We start from the raw sequence: 23,352 nt of genomic DNA on the forward strand, positions 1-23,352 counted from the left end.
GCCTAGGGAGGGGAGGGAAGGGGAGGAGAAGGGAGAGGAGGGAAGGGGAGGGGAGGGAAGGGCACCTGCACAGCTCCCTAACACCCCATTGCCACCTGGGTTCCAGGAAGAGCAGCAGCGTCTGGCTGAGCGGCAGCTGCAGGAGGAGCAAGAGAAGAAAGCCAAGGAGGCAGCAGAGGCCAGCAAGGCCCTGAATGTGACTGTGGACGTGCAGGTGCAGCCTGGGCCCCAGTGGAGAGGCCCTCAGGTGGAGGGGCCCACTCTATTCTCTTCCCAGTAGCTGGAGGCACAGGCTGTTAGGCCCCTAAGGAAAAGGACAGATACACTTGGCCCGATTGTTTTTACTATTTTTTATATTCTTTGTTATTCTAAAAGTAGAATTTGTTGAGGTGGGGGATAAAAAGGAACTAAACTTTATAAAAGAGTATAAAGTTTTTAAAAAAGGGACCCTCAGGAAAACTCTACTAAGCCCGTTGTATATCCTTCTAGATTTTTACATATGTAACCCTTTTAACACACACACAGATATCCTCTCTCTCTCTCTCTTTCACCCATGCACATACATATTTAAAATGGGCACATACCATTTGGTGGCTTGATTTCCAGCCCCCCAACCCCCACGGTTTTTTTTTCACTTAGTATATTATAGACATCTGTCTATTTCAACACAGGTCAATTTCTTAGTTTTGATGGCTGTGTACCTTAATTGTGCTGGAATTCAGCCAGCTCCTCTTGATGAGCATTTAATCTATTTTCACTTCACTGCTGTTACCAAACAAAACAATGTTTTCATTGCAGCATAGTTAAGATGTGGAAAACTTGGAAGTTAGTATGGTATCTGTCAATGATGGATGGTTAAGTTGCAAATCCTGGAGTCTCCTCAGCGGTTCCCAGGAGGATTCTAGACACACTGGCTTGGAAGAAAGTTTGCAATACACCTTAGCATGAAAAAAGGAGATACACAGTAGTGTGTGTTCTGTGACTTTTTAAAATTAAAAAGTAGGCCTGGTGCAGTGGTTCTCGCCTGTAATCCCAGCATATTGGGAGGCCAAGGGGACAGATTACTTGAGGTCAGGAGTTCGAGACCAGCCTGGTCAACATAATGAAACCCAGTCTCTACTAAACATACAAAAAATTAGCCGGGTGTGGTGGTGCACACCTGTAATCCAGCTACTTGGGAAGGCTGACGCATGAGAATCCCTTGAACCTGGGAGGCGGAGGTTGCAGTGAGCCGAGATCACACCACTGCACTCCAGCCTGGGCGACAGTGAGATTCTGTCTCAAAAAAAAAAGAAAAAGTGATCCTGCACCTTTTGTTTCTCCTGCGAAATGGGAGGAGGTGAGCAGTGCCCCAGCACTCCTTGGTGGTGAGAGATGGGAATGCCGCAGAGGGAGCTGATGGCCACATTTGTTTTTCCAGTCTCCAGCTTGTACCTCATATCAGATGACTCCGCAAGGGCACAGGGCCCCTCCCAAGATCAACCCAGATAACTATGGGATGGATCTGAATAGCGACGACTCCACCGATGATGAGGCCCATCCCCGGAAGCCCATCCCCACCTGGGCCCGAGGTAAGCAAAGCCCACAGCTCCCCGGGAGACTCAGGCCCTCCCTGGTCCTCACCTTGAGGGCCCTGGAAGCAGTGGGTTGGCTGCTGTGGTGTTGGGAGGCTGCCATGTGCTTGAGTTGGCAGCTTGAGGCTCTGGCCTTGGGCATGCATGTGCCCAGGGGAGTGTGGGGCACCCTGTGGTCATTGCACTTTCCTGAGGACCAGACCTATGAGGTTGGGTTCCTTTGTTCTCAACAAATATATGAAATTGCGCTGGGCTTGGGCATGGCATATGCTGCTGGGTGTCCTGACTCGGACTAGGCCCCTCCTTAGAGTCGCATCCAGCAGGGCTGAAGAGACTTGGACCCAAGTAAGCCACCTGGGGCAGGGGCAGAGCTAGAATGGAGAAGGGTTTAGGCAGAACATCAAGCTGGAGCCTGGGGCTTCCGGCCAGCTGGGGGAGGTAGGAAAGGCCCTGAGGAGTGCATGAGGCACTTGAGCAGGATCTGACCTGGAGTTTACAGGCCCCAGCATTAAACCAGAATGTGGGTGAGCGTGACTGCAATGTCTCAGGCCTGAGTGCAAGGCCAGCTTGAGTGAGCAGGGTAGGTGCTAGAAGTGGGTGCTGCCAGAGTGGATGGGGCCCGTGGGTACCGTGGGTGCCTTGCAGCGGTTGCTGAGCTGGAAGTCAGGGAGGGGCGCAGACGCCCCAGAGAGAAGGGCCTGGAATCCCATAGCTGGTAGGCACTCTACAGAAACTTGTTTTTGTGAGTTTCACCTCATCTGAACCCTACAGTAACTGGCATGTGCTTTAAGCCTCTTAACTACTAGTGTCAAGTCATTTGGGAGATGGCAGTGAGCAGCAGCCAGCTCGCTTGCAAAACCATCTAATCGGAGGTGACTTTGAACAGCTTACTTAAATAGTTTTCTCATCTGTGAAAGCGAGTGAAGATAAGACCCAGCTGAGGAGTTCTATTGAGAGTGACATGAGTGAGCTCACGGCTGGCCCTTAGAGCCGCACCTGGTGCTGAGCAAGTGCTGGTGCATGTCTGGCCTCCTGATCCCCTGGGTCTTCCTCAGCCCGTTGTCAGGACTGCGCCCTCCCACATCCACTGCCCAGAGGCCCCCTCAGCACTGCGCCAGGGCCTGTGGGGTCTGTGAGAAGCAGCTGGCCAAGGTGGTTGAGGATGGCATCCTATGCTTAAGCTCTGGAACTGGGCTTGTCTTCAAACATAGGCTCTGCCATTATTAGCTGTATGCCTTTGGGCAAATCTGCTGAATGGGAGAATACAGAGCCTGCCTCCCAGGTGGTGGTCGGGACAGGTTCAAGGAGTGCCTGGCTCATGCGAGCTCTCGAGGACTTTGTACAGGTTAAGCTGCCAGAGGAAGGTTGGAAGGATGTGACACAAGGGCGTTCTCTGGGTTTAGTGGTGGTGCAGGCAGGGGCAGGGCTGAAGAGGGTGACAGAGCTCTCTGTAGGGAGGTTGGAGAGGGTGACAGGGCTCTCTGTAGGGAGGTTGGAGAGGGTGACAGGGCTCTGTGGTGGGCAGGGGATGGGGAGGTTCATGGAGAGCCCCAAGGCAGTGTCTGGTCTGTTGTCTCCTGCAGGCACCCCGCTCAGCCAGGCTATCATTCACCAGTACTACCACCCACCGAATCTTCTGGAGCTCTTTGGAACCATTCTCCCGCTGGACTTGGAGGATATCTTCAAGAAGAGCAAGCCCCGCTATCACAAGCGCACCAGCTCTGCTGTCTGGAACTCACCGCCCCTGCAGGGCGCCAGGGTCCCCAGCAGCCTGGCCTACAGCCTGAAGAAGCACTGAGGCTGGCCTGTGGCCTTCTTGGCAGCCTCACCTCCTGTCCGTGTCTATCTAGCTGTCTGTCGGTCTCTGTCTTGGTCTGTTGCCCTCCTTCTTGGCATGCCATCGTGGAGGTCTCGGCCAGGTGTATATAAACGTCCTCTGTGCTGGGTGTTTCTGCTGCAGGTGGCAGGTGGCCCCAGGCCTGTTTGGAGGATGGGCTGGGTGGGTGGGGAAGAAACGAGCCCAGTCCCACATGGCCTGCAGACAGTGCTCTGTAAATAGTTGTTTTAATTTAGCTGAATGTTAGCATTTTAGTCTTTGGCATTTTAGCATTTGGGAGGTAGATTAATAAAGTATATTCTTTCAAGCCTGCTGTTGATACCATAAAGACTAGGCGCCTCAGCCCTGGCCCTGTAGCTGTGTGTCTTGGGCCACCAGTGGCCTGCAGGACCAAGGTACTGTCCCATCACCTGCGGTGTGCCTCAGGATCACCAGGTGCAGGCCCCCACCCTCGGAGATGCTGCTGCAGTGGGTGGTTCCACTGCCTGGATAACCCTTGAGGAACACTTCAGTTACTGTCACGATGGGGCAGGTGGAGCTCCTTCCTGTTTTTTGGGGTGCTCCCTGTTTGTAAAGGGGAGCTTGTTCATTGGGAAAGACCTGGGTCTTGACACAGCCCTGCCACTTAGTCCCCTACCCTCTCCATTCCCCAGGCTCCACCCTTGCTGCTCAGGTGCAAATGGACTTGAGAACATCTATGTGCTGGTGAAGAAGCATGAGGTCTGAGTAGAAAAGGGGTATCCCTTGAGACCACCTTGGGGCCAGTGCTTGCAAGCAGCGAGATATTTCCCCAGCAAAACCAGGCAGCTGCTAATGAAATGCTTAGAACCAATGAAAGCTGGCTGTGGTCCTGCCTGTGAGCTGCCTACTGCTGCCTTCTGAATGCATACATCTGCTACTCTAGCCCCGGGATGCTAAACTATGGCCTGTGGGCCAAATCCAGCCGCAGTCGGTTCTTTAAAGTTTTATATCGAAACACAAGCAATGGAAATGTCCATTTCCATTGTTGTCTCCTGTTGCTCTGCTCCGAGGGCAGTGTTAAGTTGTGCAGCAGAGGCCCATCCATGCAAAGCTGAATATGTTTACTATTTGAACTTTTTCAGAAGTTCTGCTTAAGGACAAAATAAAGCCTAAATCCAAGAATACTTTTAAAAATGAGGAAATAGTGAACACAATAGATGGAAGTCTGGAAGTTTCTACCCATGCCAAGAAAAGCATTTTATGTTTTGTTCAAATATGTTGTGCAATTCAAATTTTTTTCCCTATATTCTCTGACTAGACACTTGTACTGAGTAAGTTGGCAAGTGTGTCTGTCTAAAACCACTATCAAAATATCACTTAAAGCATCTTTATATAAAGTGTGTTTAAGAAAAAGTTGTTATTCAGCAGAAAGGTAATTCCAATTGGTCTGCATATTTACCAGCACTTGGTATTATCTGTTTCTTATTTTAGCCATTCTGATAAGTGTGTACTGATATCTAATCATGGCTTTAATTTGAATTTCCCTAATGGCTGATGGTGAACATCTTTTCATGTGCATTTCTGTCATCTGTATGTCTTTGGTGAAGAGTCTTCAAATCTTTTGTTCATCTTAATATTGGATTGTTATATTACCGTTGGGTTTAAGAATCTACATATTATGGATACAAATATGTTGTCAGAAATGTGCTTTGCAGCATTTTCTCCCAGTCTGTAGCTTGTCTTTAAAAAAAAAAATTTTTTTTTTTTTTTTTTTTTTTTTTTTTAGAGATGGGATCTTGCTGCATTGGCCAGGCTGGTCTCAAACTCCTGGCCTGAAGTGATCCTTCTGCCTTGGCCTCCCAAAATGCTGAGATTGTAGGCATGAGCCGCCATGCCTAGCCCAGCTTGTCTTTTTGTTTACTTACCAGTGTTTTTCACAGAACAAAAATTTTAATTTGATGAAGTCCAATTAATTAAATTTTTAAAATAGAGTGTGATTTTTTTTTTTGTAATGTCTAAGAAACCATTGTCTAGTCCTAGGTCCTCATTCTCCTTTGTTTTCTTCTAAATATTTTATTATTTTACATATTGCCTTTAGATTTATGATCTATTTTGAGTTAACTTTAAGCATGAAGTTTATGTTTTTTGTGTTTAGGAGCATATGGATGGATGTCTAGTTGTTTCAGCACCATTTGTTGGAAAGACTATCCTTTCTCTGCTGAATTTCTTTTATATCTTTGTCAGGAGTTAGCCATATTGGTATGGGTCTATTTCTAGACTTTTTATTTTCTCCATTGATCTGTACATCTCTCCTTTTGCCAATACCACATAAGTCAAGATGACTATAGCTTTGTAATAAGTATTAAAATCTGGTAATATAATTCTTCCAATTTTATTTTTCTTTTAAAATTATTTTGACTACTGTATCAAGTGTTACCTTTCCGTTTAAATTTAAGGATCAGCTTAGCTACAAAAGTCCTGCTGGGATTTTGATTAGAATTGCATTAAATCTATAGATAAGTTTGGGGAAAATTCACATATTTATGATCGCCTTTTAATCCATGAACATGACGTGTCTCTCCATTTATCTGCATGTTTAGTTTCTTTCTTCAGCATTTTATAGTTTCAGCATACAGATCTTGTACATATTTTCTTAGATTTATAACTATTTATTTTCTTGGAGCTGTTGTAAATGGTATTGTTTTTCTGATTTTTGGTTTCTACTTGTTCATTGCTGGTATATAGAAATACAGTTGGCTTTTGTGTCGGCTTTGTATCCCGTGATGCAAGTAAAGCAGTACTGAGGGGAATTTATAGGGCTCAATGCCTGTGTTAGAAAAAAAGGTCTCAAATCAGTGACCTCAGCTTCCACTTTAAGAAACTAGAAAAAAAAGACTAAAAGTGTACACAGAAAAGGGTAAATCATGCAAGTAGAGCAGAAATCAGACATTAGAAAGAGAAAATATAGAAAATTAATTAACCAAAAGCTGGTTCTTTGAGAAGCTCAAGAAAATTCTATTTAGACTGATCAGGAGATATATGAACTTTTATGGAATCCAGAAATAGAACTACACATATATAATCACCTGGTTTTTGGCAAAGGTAGAAAGGCAATTCAATGTGGGCAGCATAATTTTTTCCACAAATTGTCATGGAACAATTGGATATGTTTTTAAAAAGCTCCAGCCCTTCTTAACACCATATATCAGGTTTAATTCCTAATGGATCATAGGCCTAAATGTAAAAGCTAAAAATACAACACTCCTAGAAGAAAACAGGGATTGCTGGGAAGATGGCTAAACAGGAACCTCCCCAGCCTGCAGCTCCCAGCGAGATCGACACAGAAGGCGGGTGATTTCTGCATTTCCAACTGAGGTACCCGATTCACCTCACTGGGACTGGTTGGACAGTGGGTGCAGCCCACAGAGGGTGAGCCAAAGCAGGGTGGGGCGTTGCCTCACCTGGGACGTGCAAGGGGTCAGAATTCTCTCTCCCTACCCAAGGGAAGCCGTGAGGGACTGTGCCTGAGGAATGGTGCACTCCAGCCCAGATACTGCACTTTTCCCACTGTCTTTGTAACCCGCAGACCAGGAGATCCCCTCCAATCCTACGCCATCAGGGCCCTGGGTTTCAAGCATAAAACTGGGCGGCCATTTGGGCAGACACCGAGCTAGCGGCAGGAATTTTTTTTTCCCATAACCCAGTGGTGCCTGGAACGCCAGTGAGACAGAACCATTACTCCCCTGGAAAGGGGCTGAAGCCAGGGAGCCAAGTGGTTTGGCTTGGTGGGTCCCAGCCACCACAGAACATTGGTGAACGTGAAAGTGACAGGGAGAATGGAACCAAGTTGGAAAACACTCCTCAGGATATTATCCAGGAGAACGTCCCCAACCTAGCAAGACAGACCAACATTCAAATTCAGGAAATACAGAGAACCCCACAAAGATACTCCTTGAGAAGAGCAACCCCAAGACACATAATCATCAGATTCACCAAGGTGGAAATGAAGGAAAAAATGTTGAGCGCAGCCAGAGAGAAAGGTCGGGTTACCCACAAAGGGAAGCCCATCAGACTAACAGCGGATGTCTCTGCAGAAACCCTACAGGCCAGAAAAGAGTGGGGGGCCAATATTCAACATTCTTAAAAGAATTTTCAACCCAGAATTTCATATCCAGCCAAACTAAGTTTCATAAGAGAAGGGGAAATAAAATCCTTTACAGATAAGGAAATGCTGAAAGATTTGGTCCCCACCAGGCCTGCCTTACAAGAGCTCCTGAAGGAAGCACTAAACACTGAAAGGAACAACTGGTACCAGCCACTGCAAAAACATAGCAAATTGTAAAGACCATCAACACTATGAAGAAAATTCATCAACTAACAGGCAAAATAACCAGCTAGCATCAAATTTGACAGAATCAAATTCACACATAACAATATTAACCTTAAATGTAAATGGGCTGAATGCCCCAATTAAAAGACACAGACTGGCAAATTGGATAAAGAGTTAACACCCATTGGTGTGCTCTATTCAGGAGACCCATTTAACGTGCAAAGACACACATGGGCTCAAAATAAAGGGACGGAGGAATATTTACCAAGCAAATGCTAAGCAAAAAAAAAGCAGGGGTTTCAATCCCAGTCTCTGATAAAACAGACTTTAAACCAACAAGGATCAAAAGAGACAAAGAAAGGCATTACATGATGGTAAAGGGATCAATGCACAAGAAGTGCTAACTATCCCAAATATAAATGCACCCAATACAGGAACACTCAGATTCATAAAACAAATTCTTAGAGACATACAGAGAGACTTAGACTCCCACACAATAAGAATGGGAGACTTTAACACCCCACTGTCAATATTAGATCAATGAGAAGAAAATTAACAAGGATATTCAGGACTTGGACTCAGCTCTGGACCAAGCAGACCTTATAGACATCTACAGAACTCTCCACCCCAAATCAACAGAATATACATTCTTCTCAGCACCTCATCACACTTATTCTAAAATTGACCACATAATTGGAAGTAAAACACTCCTCAGCAAATGCAAAAGAACGGAAATCATAACAAACAGTCTCTCAGACCACAGTGCAATCAAATTAGAACTCAGATTTAAAAAACTCACTAAAAACTGCACAACTACATAGAAACTGAACAACCTGCTCCTGAAAGACTACTGAGTAAATAACGAAATGAAGGCAGAAATAAAGATGTTCTTTGAAACCAATGAGAATGACACAACGTACCACAATCTCTGGGATACATTTAAAGCAGTGTGTAGAGGGAAATTTATAGAACTAAATGCCCACAAGAGGAAGCAGGAAAGATCTAATATCGACACTGAAACATCACAATTAAAAGAACTAGAGAAGCAAGAGCAAACAAATCAAAAGCTAGCAGAAGGCAAGAAATAACTAAGATCAGAGCAGAACTGAAGGAGATAGAGACATGAAAACCCTTCAAAAAAATCAATGAAACCAGGAGTTGGTTTTGTGAAAAGATCAACAAAATAGATTGACCACTAGCCAGACTAATAAAGAAGAAAAGAGAGAAGAATCAAATAGACGCAATGAAAAATGATAAAGAGGATCCTACAGAAATACAAACTACCATCAGAGAATACTATAAACACCTCTACCCAAATAAACTAGAAAATCTAGAAGAAATGGATAAATTCCTGGACACATACATCCTCCCAAGTCTAAACCAGGAAGAAGTTGAATCCCTAAATAGACCAATAACAAGTTCTGAAATTGAGGCAGCAATTAATAGCCTACCAACCAAAAAGAGTTCAGGACCAGATGGATTCACAGCCGAATTCTACCAGAGGTACAAAAAGGAGCTGGTACCATTCCTTCTGAAACTATTCCAATCAACAGAAAAAGAGAGAATCCTCCCTAATTCATTTTATGAGGCCAGCATTATCCTGATACCAAAACCTGGCAGAGACACAACAAAAATAGAAAATTTCAGGCCAATATTCCTGATGAACATTGATGCGAAAATCTTCAATAAAATACTGGCAAACCGAATCCAGAAGCACATCAAAAAGCTTATCCACCACGATCAAGTTGGCTTCATCCCTGGGATGCAAGGCTGGTTCAACGTATGCAAATCAATCAAAGTAATTCATCACATAAACAGAACCAATGACAAAAACCACATGATTATCTCATTAGATGCAGAAAAGGCCTTTGACAAAATTCAACACCCTTCATGCTAAAAACTCTCAATAAACTAGGTATTGATAGAACGTATCTCAAAATAATAAGAGCTATTTATGACAAACCCACAGCCAATATCATACTGAATGGGCAAAAATTGGAAGCATTCCTTTTGAAAACCAGCACAAGACAAGGATGCCCTCTCTCACCACTCCTATTCAACATAGTATTGGAAGTTCTGGCCAGGCCAATCAGGCAAGGGAAAGAAATAAAGTGTATTCAAATATGAAAAGAGGAAGTCAAATTGTCTCTGTTTGCAGATGACATGATTGTATATTTAGAAAACCCCACTGTCTCAGCCCAAAATCTCCTTAAGCTGGTAAGCAACTTCAGCAAACTCTCAGGATACAAAATCAATGTGCAAAATTCACAAGCATTCCTATACACTAATAATAGACAAACAGAGAGCCAAGTCATGAGTGAACTCCTGTTCACAATTGCTACAAAGAGAATAAAATACCTAGGAATACAACTTACAAGGGATGTGAAGGACCTTTTCAAGGAGAACTACAAACCACTGCTCAAGGAAATAAGAGAGGACACAAATAAATGGAAAAACATTCCATGCTCATGGATAGAAAGAATCAATATCGTGAAAATGGCCATACTGCCCAAAGTAATTTATAGATTCAATGCTATCCCCATCAAGCTACCATTGACTTTCTTCACAGAATTGGAAAAAACTACTTTAAACCTCATATGGAACCAAGAAAGAGCCCGCATAGCCAAGACAATCCTAAGCAAAAAGAACAAAGCTGGAGGCATCACACTACCTGACTTCAAACTATACTTCAAGCCTACAGTAACCAAAACAGCATGGTACTGGCACCAAAACAGATATGTAGACCAATGGAACAGAACAGAGGCCTCAGAAGTAACACCACACATCTACAACCATCTGATCTTTGACAACCCTGACAAAAACAAGCAATGGGGAAAGGATTCCCTATTTAATAAATGATGTTGGGAAAACTGGTAGCCACATGCAGAAAACTGAAACTGGACCCCTTCCTTACTGCTTATACAAAAATTAACTCAAGATGGATTAAAGACTTAAATGTAAGACCTAAAACCATAAAAATGATAGAAGAAACTTAGGCAATACCATTCAAGACATAGGTATGGGCAAAGAGTTCATGTCTAAAACACCAAAAGCAATGGCAACAAAAGTCAAAATTGACAAATGGGATATAATTAAACTAAAGAGCTTCTGCACAGCAAAAGAAACTATCATCAGAGTGAACAGGCAACCTACAGAATGGGAGAAAATTTTTGCAATTTATCCATCTGACAAAGGGCTAATATCCAGAATCTACAAAGAACTTAAACAAATTTACAAGAAAGAAACAACCCCATTAAAAAGTGGGCAAAGGATATGAACAGACACTTCTCAAAAGAAGACATTTATGCAGCCAACAAACATGAAAAAAAGCTCATCATCACTGGTCATTAGAGAAATGCAAATCAAAACCACAATGAGATACCATCTCACGCCAGTTAGAATGGCAATCATTAAAAAGTCAGGAAACAACAGATGCTGGAGAGGATATGGAGAAATAGGAATGCTTTTACATGGCTGGTGGGAGTGTAAATTAGTTCAACTATTGTGGAAGATAGTGTGGCAATTCCTCAAGGATCTAGAACCAGAAATACCATTCTACCCAGCAATCCCATTACTGGGATATACCCAACGGATTTTAAATCATTCTGTTATAAAGACACATGCACATGTATGTTTATTGTGGCACTATTCACAACAGCAGAGACTTGGAACCAACCTAAATGTCCATCAGTGATAGACTGGATAAAGAAAACATGGCACATATACACCATGGAATACTTTGCAGCCATAAAAAGGATGAGTTAATGGATCCATCTGGGCTTTTCACAGCACACGCCTAGTCCACATGTTGCAGTGGGATCTGGGACCTTGAGCTGTGGGTACCACTTGCTGCTGAGCAACTGTGGATGCTGGCTGAGTTCTGCTGGGGCAAGACCCATAGCAGCCTCTCTTCCATGATGCAAACATTCCTCCAGGTTTAGGAAAGAAAAAAGAGCAAGCATGAGAAGGAAAGTGGGCTGTAACCTGTATTCCAAGGGATTGCAAACAATGCAGATCGCAGGTTATTGTCCTATCTGAGCCTCTTGGAGCTTGATTCTGAGGCTTCCTTGGACGTCTATAGAAACCTGGGTAGCAGCACTCAGAGCTAAGCTGAGTTACCTGATGCCTGAAGCACCTGTGCTGTACTCCTTACAGTGCTCACTGCTCTGAACCAGCAAAGTAGAAAGTAACTTACATGGCTAATCCCAACCACATCCCCACACCTGTCCAGTAATTTTGAATGTTCTCAATCAAAGAGATCTACCCTGCATGCTGGAAGGAGGAAGTAAACTACAGCTTGCAAAGGGAGCTTTTTTTTTTTCTTTTCCTTTCTGAGACAGAGTTTCACTCTTGTTGCCCAGACTGGAGTGCAATGGCGCAATCTCAGCTCACTGCAAACTCCGCCTCCCGGGTTCAAGTGATTCTCCTGCCTCAGCCTCCTGAGTAGCTGGGATTACAGGCACACACTACCATGCTTGGCTAATTTTGTATTTTTAGTAGAGACGGGGTTTCACCATGTTGGCCAGGCTGGTCTCGAACTCCCGACCTCAGGTGATCCACCCACCTCAGCCTCCCAAAGTGCTGGGATTACAGGTGTGAGCCACTGCGCCCGGCCAGGGTGGCTTTTAAAGTGCTCTTTAAGTAATCATTCCTTCGTGGGGGTATTTGCTTTTATTGCAGTTTATTAAGGCTGAAAGAGCTGACATGAAGATGGATACTTTGACTCAGGTTTGGTTGCCTGATCCATGAAGCTTTAATCTTACTTGCCCACAGATACACACACACATACCCCTACCTGTATTACTTTGCACTTTAAATATGCCCATTCCTCTGCTATTAAGATATAGGAAAGTTGATAGCATCAGATTAATTTCAGGTGAACTGTTCTGGAGTTACCTATAAAAGAATAGGAGCTAATAACCCATGAGTGCTATGACGTTTTTTTTTGGATCTCTATTCTTCCTGCCAGCTCTGCCCCTGGCCTGGCAGGATTGGTTTGAGTGGGCAATTGGTCCTTGAGAATTGAAGTAAGGGATCTTGAGGAATGTGTTTAGTCTTTGAGTTGTTATTTGAGAATAACAGAGGCAGGAGCCCTTTGCGGGGCTCCTGACCTACTTGTCCCTGGGACGCTGTAATAAGACAAGTATGGATTATCCCCAGTGAGGACTCCTATAACTAATTATTTAACTCAGAAAGTGCCCCAGAGGTGCTGGGGGTGCAGCAGAAAGGACTGGAGGGGTGCAGCCACTACTGCGGGAATGGTAGGGAAAGGGGCTAGAGGCCTCCTGCCCCAGTTATCTTATGTGGTTTTTTTTTTTTTTTAAGAAGGAGTCTCACTCTGTCACCCAGGCTGGAGTGCAGTGGCATGATCTCAGCTCACTGCAACCTCTGCCTCCCGAGTTCAAGCTATTCTCCTGCCTCAGCCTCCTGTGTAGCTGGGATTACAGGCACCTGCCACCACGCCTGGCTATTTTTGTATTTTCAGTAGAGATGGGGTTTCTCCATATTGGTTGGCCAGACTGGTCTCGAACTCCTGACCTCAAGTGATCCACCTACCCTCCGCCTCCCAAAGTGCTGGGATTACAGGTGTGAGCCACCGTGCCTGGCCCAAGTTATCTTATGGTGTCATTGCTTGCATGTTTGTGATGGCCTTAGACTTAAGAGATTGAGAGCAGGCTCTATGGCTTAGAGAAAGAGAGAGAAAAGAGAGAGTGATTGATTTGGGGCACCTAGGTAATCTGTAAGCCCAGGGCAGTGATGGTTGCTTCATCTGGTCAGAATTTCATCAGAGACACCTCTGATGAAAAAAGACCAGACTTTTTTTTTTTCTTTTTTTTTGCTACTTGGGCAACACTGGCTTGATATAGGTTACCACTGCGTTCCCTAGATGGACAACTTGTGTGGCCCCCAAACCTCTCCCTCTTACCCCAGTACCCCTTATTATCCTCAGCTACCATGCCACTCTCTTCCACCCCAGCACGCAGTCCTCACCCACCTCTGTAGGAGACCTCCGCAGGGAGGAGCCTCACCACGAAGGCTATTGCAGTCTTTTTAATGAAAGGGACCAACAAAAGGCGGCAACGAGGTCCTGCTCCTACGAGCGCCACTCTCCGGATTGAGACATTGACGCTTGTGGGAGCGGGGGCCACTGAGACCCAGTCCGAGGGCTCAGGTGGGAGAGCATCCACTGTGGCACTGCCAAGCTTGGGACCAGGGGCTGCTGGCCTTCAACAGTCGTGTCTCACGTTCTACTGAAACAGATTGAGGAGAGTGACTCAGGCAGAGAACTCAGGGTGTTCTCTGTCTCCCTCCAGTAGACTAAGGCATGTTAGTCTACATGAGATCAACATGCAGACTGCAACGGAGGGAATCCTCTCTCATTCCTCAGGTGGGAGAGCAGGGCTGGGAATTACAACAGGGACCGCCCCTAATTGTCCCCCAGCTGCCTGGAGTCACTTAGCAAAAAATAAAAATAATGAAAACCCGTGTTTGGCGCTGATGTGGACTCTACAGCTCCTTTTGCCACTCCCTGTGTCAGGGCCAAGGAGATGGGGTTTGTTCTCCAGCTCTGTCTAACCACTTCCCAGGGAATCGTCTGGGAATATGGATGACAACCTTTAATCGCAAAGTGCCTACTGTGTGTGAGGCACTGGGCGAGTTGGGTTGCATTGGCCATAACCTTCAATCGCATTTGCTGAGTTGAGGGGTGATATAATCTTCATCTTCATTTTAAGCCTCTGGAAAGTGACTCAAAGAGTTAAAGCAACATCAAGCCCAAGGTTGTATGGAGTGTGCAGTCGGGCAGGAAGCTCCATTGGACTTCGAACGTGTTGCTCTAAGGCAAGCCTGCTACGACGCATGTCAAGACATCAGAAATGTTAAGAGGCTTCCCTCCATTACCTCTTGATGGCCAAAAGCACCCAGACTTTTCTGATGCCAGTGGGGACTTCCCAGTCCTTACCCTGGCAAAGTTGGGCCCTCTCTCGGACTGCTATTTCCCACCCAGGGTTTCTGGCCCCTGGCCGCAGGACATGGGATCTGGTACCACTGATGGAGCTGTACAGATAACATGTCCCAGAAGTGCAGAGAATTGAAGTTCACGGGATGAACTTTGGCCAATGGCAAACAGGAGGCAGGAGGGGTCTGGACAGGTGAATTCTGCCACCTTTGTCTCTCCAATGCTGGATCCCGACATTGTTTCTCCTTGCAGCCCATTGGGAGAAATCCCACCTGCTGAGCAAACGACTGTGTCTCTTGATGCCTAGGTGTGAAATAACCATCACTTCACATTTTCTTCATATCTGTCCTGTCTCACTTCCCTTTTGTCAGGTTCCTGTGAGGCCAGGGGAGATCTGGTGGGACAGGGGGAACAGCAGGGGTACACAGGGTCGTGGGGTTTGGCAGAGAAAGGGAGTGGCCAAAGGAGCTGTAGAGTACGTGAGGGTCAAACACAGAGTTGTATTATTTTTACTTTTTGCTAAGCACCTCTAGGCAGCTGGGGGACTTTCAGGGCTCTGTAACTTTGGATATTGGGAACTTTACTGGTCAGGCTCTAATGGCCAGATTCTCATACCTGAGCTGCATATTGATAAGGCACAGTGAAGTGGATATCCCACCCTTTGGGCCTCCAGGCCAGTTCCTCTCGGGGTTGTCCTGCCCAGGACTGAGCCCTGACTCAGGACATCACTGTTAGAGAGATGGGCAGAGAGGGGCTTACTACCATTGACTGTTGCTGCTTTCTGCTCAGCTTGCTGGATATCCACCTCCTCTTTGAACTTCTTCAGACCCTCAAAATCAGCACCTTTGAAATCAGGGTCCTTGAAATCAGGAGTCTCAACACTGGGAGAGGACCCAAAAGGACCAGTAGCAGCTGGGAAGCCAGCTCTGGAGCCCTCAAAGAAGCTTTGCTTGACTCAACTGCCTTTTTGCACATGGAGGTGGGAAGAAAAGAGTTAGGCACATTTATCATGATGGGGGAATGGCCATCGTGCCTTGTCCAGGGAACAATGCACACAGAGCATGAGCCCACCTGTGCAGCAAGATGCTGATATCCAGGTATCTGTGTCTGGATGGATGGGAAAAGTCTTGACCCCATGAGCCCAGCAAGTTAACATTGGTTGTATATGGATGACTTCCATGGGCTTTTCTTTATTTCCCCAGATTTATTTTATTTATTTATTTATTTATTTATTTATTTATTTATTTATTTATTTATTTTGGGACAGGGGTTCACTTCAGTTGCCCAGGTGAGAATGCAGGGGCATGATCATGGCTCATTGTGGCCTCAACCTCCCAGGCTCAAGCAATCTTCGTGCCTCATTTTTTTTTATTTTTTGTAGAGCTAAGGTCTCACTATGTCACTCAGGCTGGTCTCCAACTCCTGGGCTCAAGTGAACCTCCTGCTTCAGCTTCCCAAAGTGCTGGGATTACAGGCGTGAGCCATCGCACCCAACCCTGTATTTCCCAAAATTTCTAAAGAATGGCAGGCACAGTTTGAGACCAGCCTGAGTGACATAACAAGACCCTGTCTGTATTTATTAAAACAAACAAACAAAATAGTAAAGTCTCCAAGACACACAGCCTTGCCTAATAACTTTAATTTGTTTGGAAAAGCCCTGCCTCTAAGTGAAAAGCTGTCACATGAAAAAAAATTCCCATTACTTTGTTCAATTATTTTATTGCAGTAAAATACACAAAACATGAAAATTACCATCTTAATCAGTTTTTTAAAATAATGTTTAAATGTATACATCAGTGGTATTAAATACATTTTGTAATGTTGTGCAACCATTACTGCCATCTGTCTCCAGAGTGCTTTTCATCTTGCAAAACTGAAAAGTTACACCCCTTAAACAATAATTTCCTATTCCTCCCTCCCCCGTCCCCTGGCAATCACCATTCTACTCTCTGTTTCTATGATTTTGACTATTTTACATACTTCATATAAGTGGAATCATACATTATTTGTCTTCTTTTGTGTAACTGACTTATTGCACTTAACATGTCTTCAAGATTTATTCATGTTGTAGCATGTAGTTTTCCTTCCTTTTTAAGGCTAAATAATATTCCATTGTATGTATGTACTATATTTTGATTATTCATTTGTCTGTTGATGGACACTTGGGTAGCTTCTGTGTTTTATTATGAATAATGCTGCTATGAACATGGGTGTACAAATCTTTTTTTGAGACTCTGCTTTCAATTATTTTGTGTATACCTTGAAGGGGAATTGCTGGATCATGTGGTAACTCTATTTTTACTTTATTTCTGGCCTTTCTATTTTATTCCATTGGTCTACATGACTGTCTTTATGCCAGTACCACATTGTTTTGATTACTGTCACTTTGTAGTAAGTTCTCCAGCTTTGTTCCTTCTTTTCAAGATTGCTTTCACTATTTGGGGTTCCTTGATATTCCATATGGATTTTATAATTGTTTTTCTATTTCTGCAAAAACCATTTTTGGGATTTTGATAGGGATTGCACTGAATCTTTGGGTGGTATCGACATCTTAACAACATTAAGTCTTCTGTTCTCTTGCCTCAGGCGTCCCACGTCCGCCCATTTGTCCTCCTTCATTGCTGAGTTCTTGGCTGGCATCAGAAAAATGGCTACAAACTTCTCAGTGCATGAGAAGATCTGGTTTGACAAGTTCAAATATGACATTGCAGAAAGGAGATTCTATGAGCAGATGAACGGGCCTGTGGCCAGCACCTCCTGCCAGGAGAATGGGGCCAATGTGATCCTCCATGACATTGTGAGAGCCAGAGAGAACATCCAGAAATCCCTGGCCGGAAGCTCAGGCCCCAGGGTCTCCAGCGGCCCCAGCAGAGAACACAGCAAGCTCGTTGTCCAGATCGCCAGTCTGGAAGTGGAGAACCAGAGCCTGCACAGCGTGGTGCAGGAGCTGCAGCAGGCCATGTCCAAGCTGGAGGCCCAGCTGAACATGCTGGAGAAGAGCTCTGCTGGCCACCGAGCCACAGTCCCTCAGACCCAGCACGTGTCTCCCATATGCCAAGTGGAGCCCCAGCCAAGAAGCCAACCACACCAGCAGAGGATGACAAGGACAATGACATTGACCTTTTTGGCAGTGACAATGAGAAGGAGGACAAGGAGGCAGCACAGCTGCGGGAGGAATGGCTGCCATTTCCCCCAGTAATTAGAAAAGTCTTATTGTGAGGTTTTTGGTACCTTTTTATAGTTTTATGTTGTCTTCTTTGTTTTAAGGAATATATGAAGTTGTTTCAAAATTGGGAACAAGAATTGTCACATTCTTTTGTTTTTTCTTCATATTTTCTCCATATTTTTCTCGTTTTCCTCTTTTGTCCTCCAGTCCTAGGAGGAAAGTAGGTGTCATGGGTGAGGACTTTCCACTTCCTGGACCATTGGAGTCTCTGGGACCATCCACAGTCCCTAAGCCTGGGAAAGTGCTCTGTTCTTTAGCATATTAAAAATGGCCCTAGCCTGCCCTTAAATGACTCTAGAGGGGTCATTCAAGTGTATGTTTGTATGTGGAAAGATGATTAATATGTCAAATATGGCTTAAAGGAGCCAGCAGGATCTTGAGACACAGTAAAAATATCCCCCCGCCACCCTTCAGGGGTGGGGAATTTTGATTCCTCCCTGGTAAATCTCTGTCAAATTACTAATTATCGATCTCTGATAATTACCAATTATTGATCCCTAACTCATGATTTTCTCCTTTACAGCTGGTGAGCAAGCCACTGATTCTAGACTTTCATGACTTTCTGATGACTTCCTACTGACCAAATGATAAGCCGCTCAGAATTTCCTGTTTGCACTGTGTGGGATAGTGTCCCCTGAGCCACCTTCTTTCTCAAATTGCTGTTACATTCTCTTAATCCGCAAGGAAGGTCTTGTGTGGACATATGTATACATCCAGAGTGTTCTGGTAGAATTATAGCTCCCCTTGCACTAAGGGGTGCCCGGGGCACTTACATGATGTGTACTTGTTGTTATCCACCACTCCCCAGGGGCTGGATCTTATCCCCCGTGCAAAATCAGAAGCAGTTTCCCTAGTCTTGGTTCACCTGGTTGCAGTTCTCACCCTCTTCCTAGGAGTCCACTCTGCTGAGTTCCCATCAGGTCTTCTTCTGCACTGACTCTGTGCCAGGTAGCTGGAGGTGAGACCGCTCCTTCAGCCTAGGTACTTTCTTTTTTTTTTTTTTTTTTTTTTTTTGAGACGGAGTCTTGCTCTGTCGCCCAGGCTGGAGTGCAGTGGCGCAATCTCGGCTTACTGCAAGCTCCGCCTCCCGAGTTCACGCCATTCTCCTGCCTCAGCCTCTCCGAGTAGCTGGGACTACAGGCGCCCGCCACCATGCCCGGCTAATTTTTTTTTTTGTATTTTTGGTAGAGACAGGGTTTCACAGTGGTCTCGATCTCCTGACCTCGTGATCCGCCCGCCTCGGCCTCCCAAAGTGCTGGGATTACAAGCGTGAGCCACCGCGCCCGGCCTACTTTCTTTCTTTATCTCTTCATCATGTCCTCCAAAAAGCCTCCTCTGAATGTGTAGGTTGGTTTAGGTGGCCATTTTTTTTTCTTTCTTTCTTTTTTTTGTTTTGTTTTGTTTTTTTGTTTTTTGAGATGGGGTCTGGCTCTATCACCCAGGCTGGAGTGCAGTGGTGCGATCTCGTCTCACTGCAACCTCTGCCTTCCAGGCTCAAGCGATTCTCCTGCCTCAGCCTCCAGAGTAGCTGGGATTATAGGCGCGCACCACCAGGCCTGGCTAATTTTTGTATTTTTAGTAGAGATAGGGTTTCACCATGTTAGTCAGGCTGGTCTCCAACTCCTGACCTCGGTGATCCACCCGCCTGGGCCTCCCAAAGTGCTGGGATGACAGGCATGAACCACTGCGTCCCGCCCGTTTTATTCTTTTAATTACCAAAGCCTAGCTGGTAGTAGGATATGCCTGATGAGTTTTTCTTAAATTGAACGCCAACAATAACGTTTGAGCCTCAAGGTGGCGCCATTTCATGCAGAGTCTGGAACCTCTGAACACTTGCAATAGACCATCGGTCACCATCAAGCAGGAGCCCTTGAGTTCCGTTCCTGGATGCCATTTTCAAAGTGAACACAATGAAATACAAGTTTCACTTGTGTTTGCATAAGGTCGAAACAACTGACAGGGTCGTTTCTTCTTGAGAGGAGAGGACTGTGCATTATCCTAGCAGGTGTATATACTATTTATCTTGTCAGATTTCTTACCAAGGAGACAGAAGCTGAGAAGAAATGAGATTAGGGGTTGTCTATCAAGGACAGAGGGAAAGAAGGGGGTAGCTATGACTGTGTTTGTGGTACGTGGGATGAAAAGGAAGATTTGAAGGATAAAACTAGAAGGGAAGTGAAAAAGACTCCAAAGTGCCTTATTTGGAGAAGAATGAGATTGACTGGATGGCTCATGTTAAAGGGATCATCTCAGCACTGCTGAGGGTTTTTCACACATATTATTATTTAATTCTAATGACTTTCACGTAAAGAAAGTGTAGTCTTTATTTACTGAGACTTAAAAAGATTAAATGGCTTTTCCAAGCTCACACAGTCCATATAACCCAGAGATGGGAAACTCTATCTGGACCCCAAATCCTTGATTTTATTTATCTGCCAGCCCACCTCTTCCCTGTTGAACCTGGGGAGGCATCAGGGCATCCAGTTAGTGGTGTCCCACAGCTAAACAAATTTTAAACTGGATTATGAAAAGCTGGACTAGCTTTCTTACTTAAACAATACTGGGGCCGGGCACGGTGGCTCACGCCTGTAATCCCAGCACTTTGGGAGGCCGAGGCAGGCAGATCATGAGGTCAGGAGATCGAGACCATCCTGGCCAGCACGGTGAAACCCCCGTCTCTACTAAAATACAAAAAATAAATTAGCTGGGCACGATGGCGCCTGCCTGTAGTCCCAGCTACTCGGGAGACTGAGGCAGGGGAATCGGTTGAACCTGGGAGGCGGAGATTGCAGTGAGCCAAAATCACGCCACTGCACTCCAGCCTGGCGACAGAGCAAGACTCTGTCTGAAAACAAAACAAAACAAAAAATAATACTGGAACTTCTTTCCCTGCTGTTGCTCCAATTCCCTTCCCTGGATTATCTTCCTCTTTGTCACTACCACACATCTAGAAAGATTAGCATTTCTATTACAGAAGCAAATGTCAAAAGGAGATTTAGAGGGAGTTACAGTTGCTGAAAAAAAAAAAAACAACAAACAAACCCAGCCCTTTGACATCACAAGCCCATGATCATCACAGTTATCTGTCAGTCAAGCACCTGACCATAATGGAAGTTAACAAATAAAACGCATCACTGGAGATCGGATAAAGAACACAGGATGAGCATGAGTTTAATCCTTGTCCATCCTCTTTAGAAATCTGAAAAAATAACAACTTAAAATGATGGCAAAAGAACAAAGTGGCAAACTCTACAGTGTGGTGGAAACAAGCAAGTGACAATATTTGATGAGAAATATTTAAGATTTTCTGATGGATGCATAACAGATAGGATGAAATCTACAGAGAAATAAGATGAGAGGAAACTGAAGTTCAAACGTGCTGGAGAAAAAAACCTTCAGATAGAGGAGCTTTTGGAAAGAAAGAGGAAATTAGGTTTCAGATAGGTCTTGGATAATTATTGAAATTGAATACAGGCAGGATGAGGGTTGAAATACACAATGAGATGTGGACAGCGACCTCACACCACTTTGCTCTGTTCTTCCGCAATATGTTTTTTTTTTTCACAAAATGTTCTTATTTTTCCCGTCAGTGCAAAGGACTATTGGGGAAGAAAGGTCTTCCCAGTGGGCAGCAGAAAACCATGAGATTAAGCAAAAATAATTGCTGTCAAGGATCCTAGGTGAGTACGAGTTCAGAAGTTTGCTGGTCCATCACAAGTCTTGGGGTTATTCAGTCTGCTTCTCTGTGCAGAGTTCTTCTAGAATTCTGTTTTGAAAAAAAAGCCATCAACTCATTATGGGTGCCAAAGGGGTAACCCCTTTTCCTTCTAGGCTAAACATGAAAGAAATCTGATTTTCATCATCCTAAGTGGCACCTTTTTTTGCAGAGGACACAAACTGCCTCTTTTGGGTGGTCTCAAACTCCCCTTCTTTGGGTGGTACCTTTGATGTGGTTGTGCTTGATGTTCTTAAGTCTCTGGTTTTCAAGGTGAGACAGACTTACCATGAGATGCAGGTATCTCAAGCAACGTCCAGCACGACTTACTAACTGCGGGGATGGTCAAGATGGGGTGTTAGGGCCTGGCTTACTTCGCTGCCAGGCAGTTCTTTCTCTGAAATTCCTTTAGGTAAGATCAGTTCCCCGGGTAGAAGAGATGTATTGGAAAAGAGCCTTACGTTGGTGTCAGCCTTGACAGGAACTTAGGATGGAAGGAGACTCCTTGACTTCCTTCCTTCCTTCCTTCCTCTCTCTCTCTTTCTTTTTTTATTTTGAGACAAAGAATCACTCTGTTGCCCAGGGTGAAGTGCAGTGGCGTGATCTCAGCTCACTGCAACCTCCGCCTCCTGGGTTCAAACAATTCTCATGCCTCAGCCTCCCAAGTAGCTAGGATTACAGGTGCCTGCTACCACACCCGGCTAATTTTTTTTGGGTTTCTAGTAGAGACGGGGTTTCACTATGTTGGCCAGGCTGGTCTCAAACTCCTGACCTCGTGATCCGCCCGCCTTGGCCTCCCAAAGTGCTAGGATTGCAGGCGTGAGCCACCATGCCCGGCCAAAACTCCTGACTTTCAAGGATCTGCTCTATTGCAGAGGACAATTGCTGGACCTCTCCTGGGGCCATGATGATTTCACAGGAGCAGAGCCCCGCAGCTCATTTGAACACAGCCTGCATGTTCATCAAGATATTAGGAGGGTTTTAGGCCACATAAAGTCTGTTCGCTGTAGTTTATGTCACCTCTGTTTTGCCACTGAATTTGTATATAGCCTTGTCAGAACTCTGGGGAGGGTGTGGGATATATGGTTGTAATTTGATGTTTGAGGCTTTGCATACCCGTTGGAAAATTCCATAAAATGAGATCCTTGTCCTGAGTCTTTGTTGAATAGAATTGCCCCAAGGAGACTGTATTACTAAAGCAAATGGAATAAGCCCTCGACAATAAATGGAATTGGGTAAAGCTATACAGACGGATCATTGTAACATTGATCGGAGTTTGAAGTTAATTCCAAATACAAAGTTATGGAATTGTATTGTATTACTGAGGTAAAATGTACCATGATTAAAAAGTGCCTGCTTCCAGAAGCTTCAGGCCATCCAGAGAATGTACATTTTAGATCTGGGTTATGGATGTACCCCACTAATGGGAGATGATGTATGAAGTCAATTTAAAGGTGGATTAAGAAGGGTCCCCAAACTCTCGGTGGTGTCCCAAATGGTATCTGCATTGGTTTGCAGCATTATGAACAGCACAAATAGGGTAGTGCAGCTGGGCACGGTGGCTCCCGCCTGTAATCCCAGCACTTTACAAGGCTGAGGCAGGTGGATTGCTTGAGGTCAGGAGTTCGAGACGAGCCTGCCCAATATGGTAAAAACCCATCTCTACTAAAAACACAAAAATTAGCCTGGGGTGGTGGCATGTGCCTGTAATCCCAGCTTCTTGGGAGGCTGAGGCACGAGAATTGCTCGAA

General features: G+C 44.9%; 1 protein-coding gene and 1 pseudogene across 8 annotated transcripts in view; both read left to right on the forward strand.

Annotated features, from left to right (window-relative positions):
• INCENP (inner centromere protein) overlaps positions 1-6,172 on the forward strand; it is a 41,812-nt gene extending 35,640 nt beyond the window's left edge. For all 8 annotated transcript variants that reach the window (XM_058438801.1, XM_058438800.1, XM_058438799.1 and 5 more), the window contains 3 exons: positions 107-214; positions 1,421-1,571; positions 3,158-6,172. In XM_058438801.1, coding sequence (XP_058294784.1) covers positions 107-214; positions 1,421-1,571; positions 3,158-3,372 — 474 coding nt within the window. In that variant the 3' untranslated portion in view covers positions 3,373-6,172. The remainder of the gene's footprint in view (positions 1-106; positions 215-1,420; positions 1,572-3,157) is intronic.
• Positions 6,173-17,307: 11,135 nt separating this feature from the next.
• Positions 17,308-18,466, forward strand: LOC116467880 (elongation factor 1-delta-like; annotated as a pseudogene).
• Positions 18,467-23,352: the final 4,886 nt, after the last annotated feature.

The sequence above is a fragment of the Hylobates moloch genome, unplaced genomic scaffold (assembly GCF_009828535.3).
Source record: "Hylobates moloch isolate HMO894 unplaced genomic scaffold, HMol_V3 SCAFFOLD_5, whole genome shotgun sequence".
NCBI classification, from domain to species: Eukaryota; Metazoa; Chordata; class Mammalia; order Primates; family Hylobatidae; genus Hylobates; species Hylobates moloch.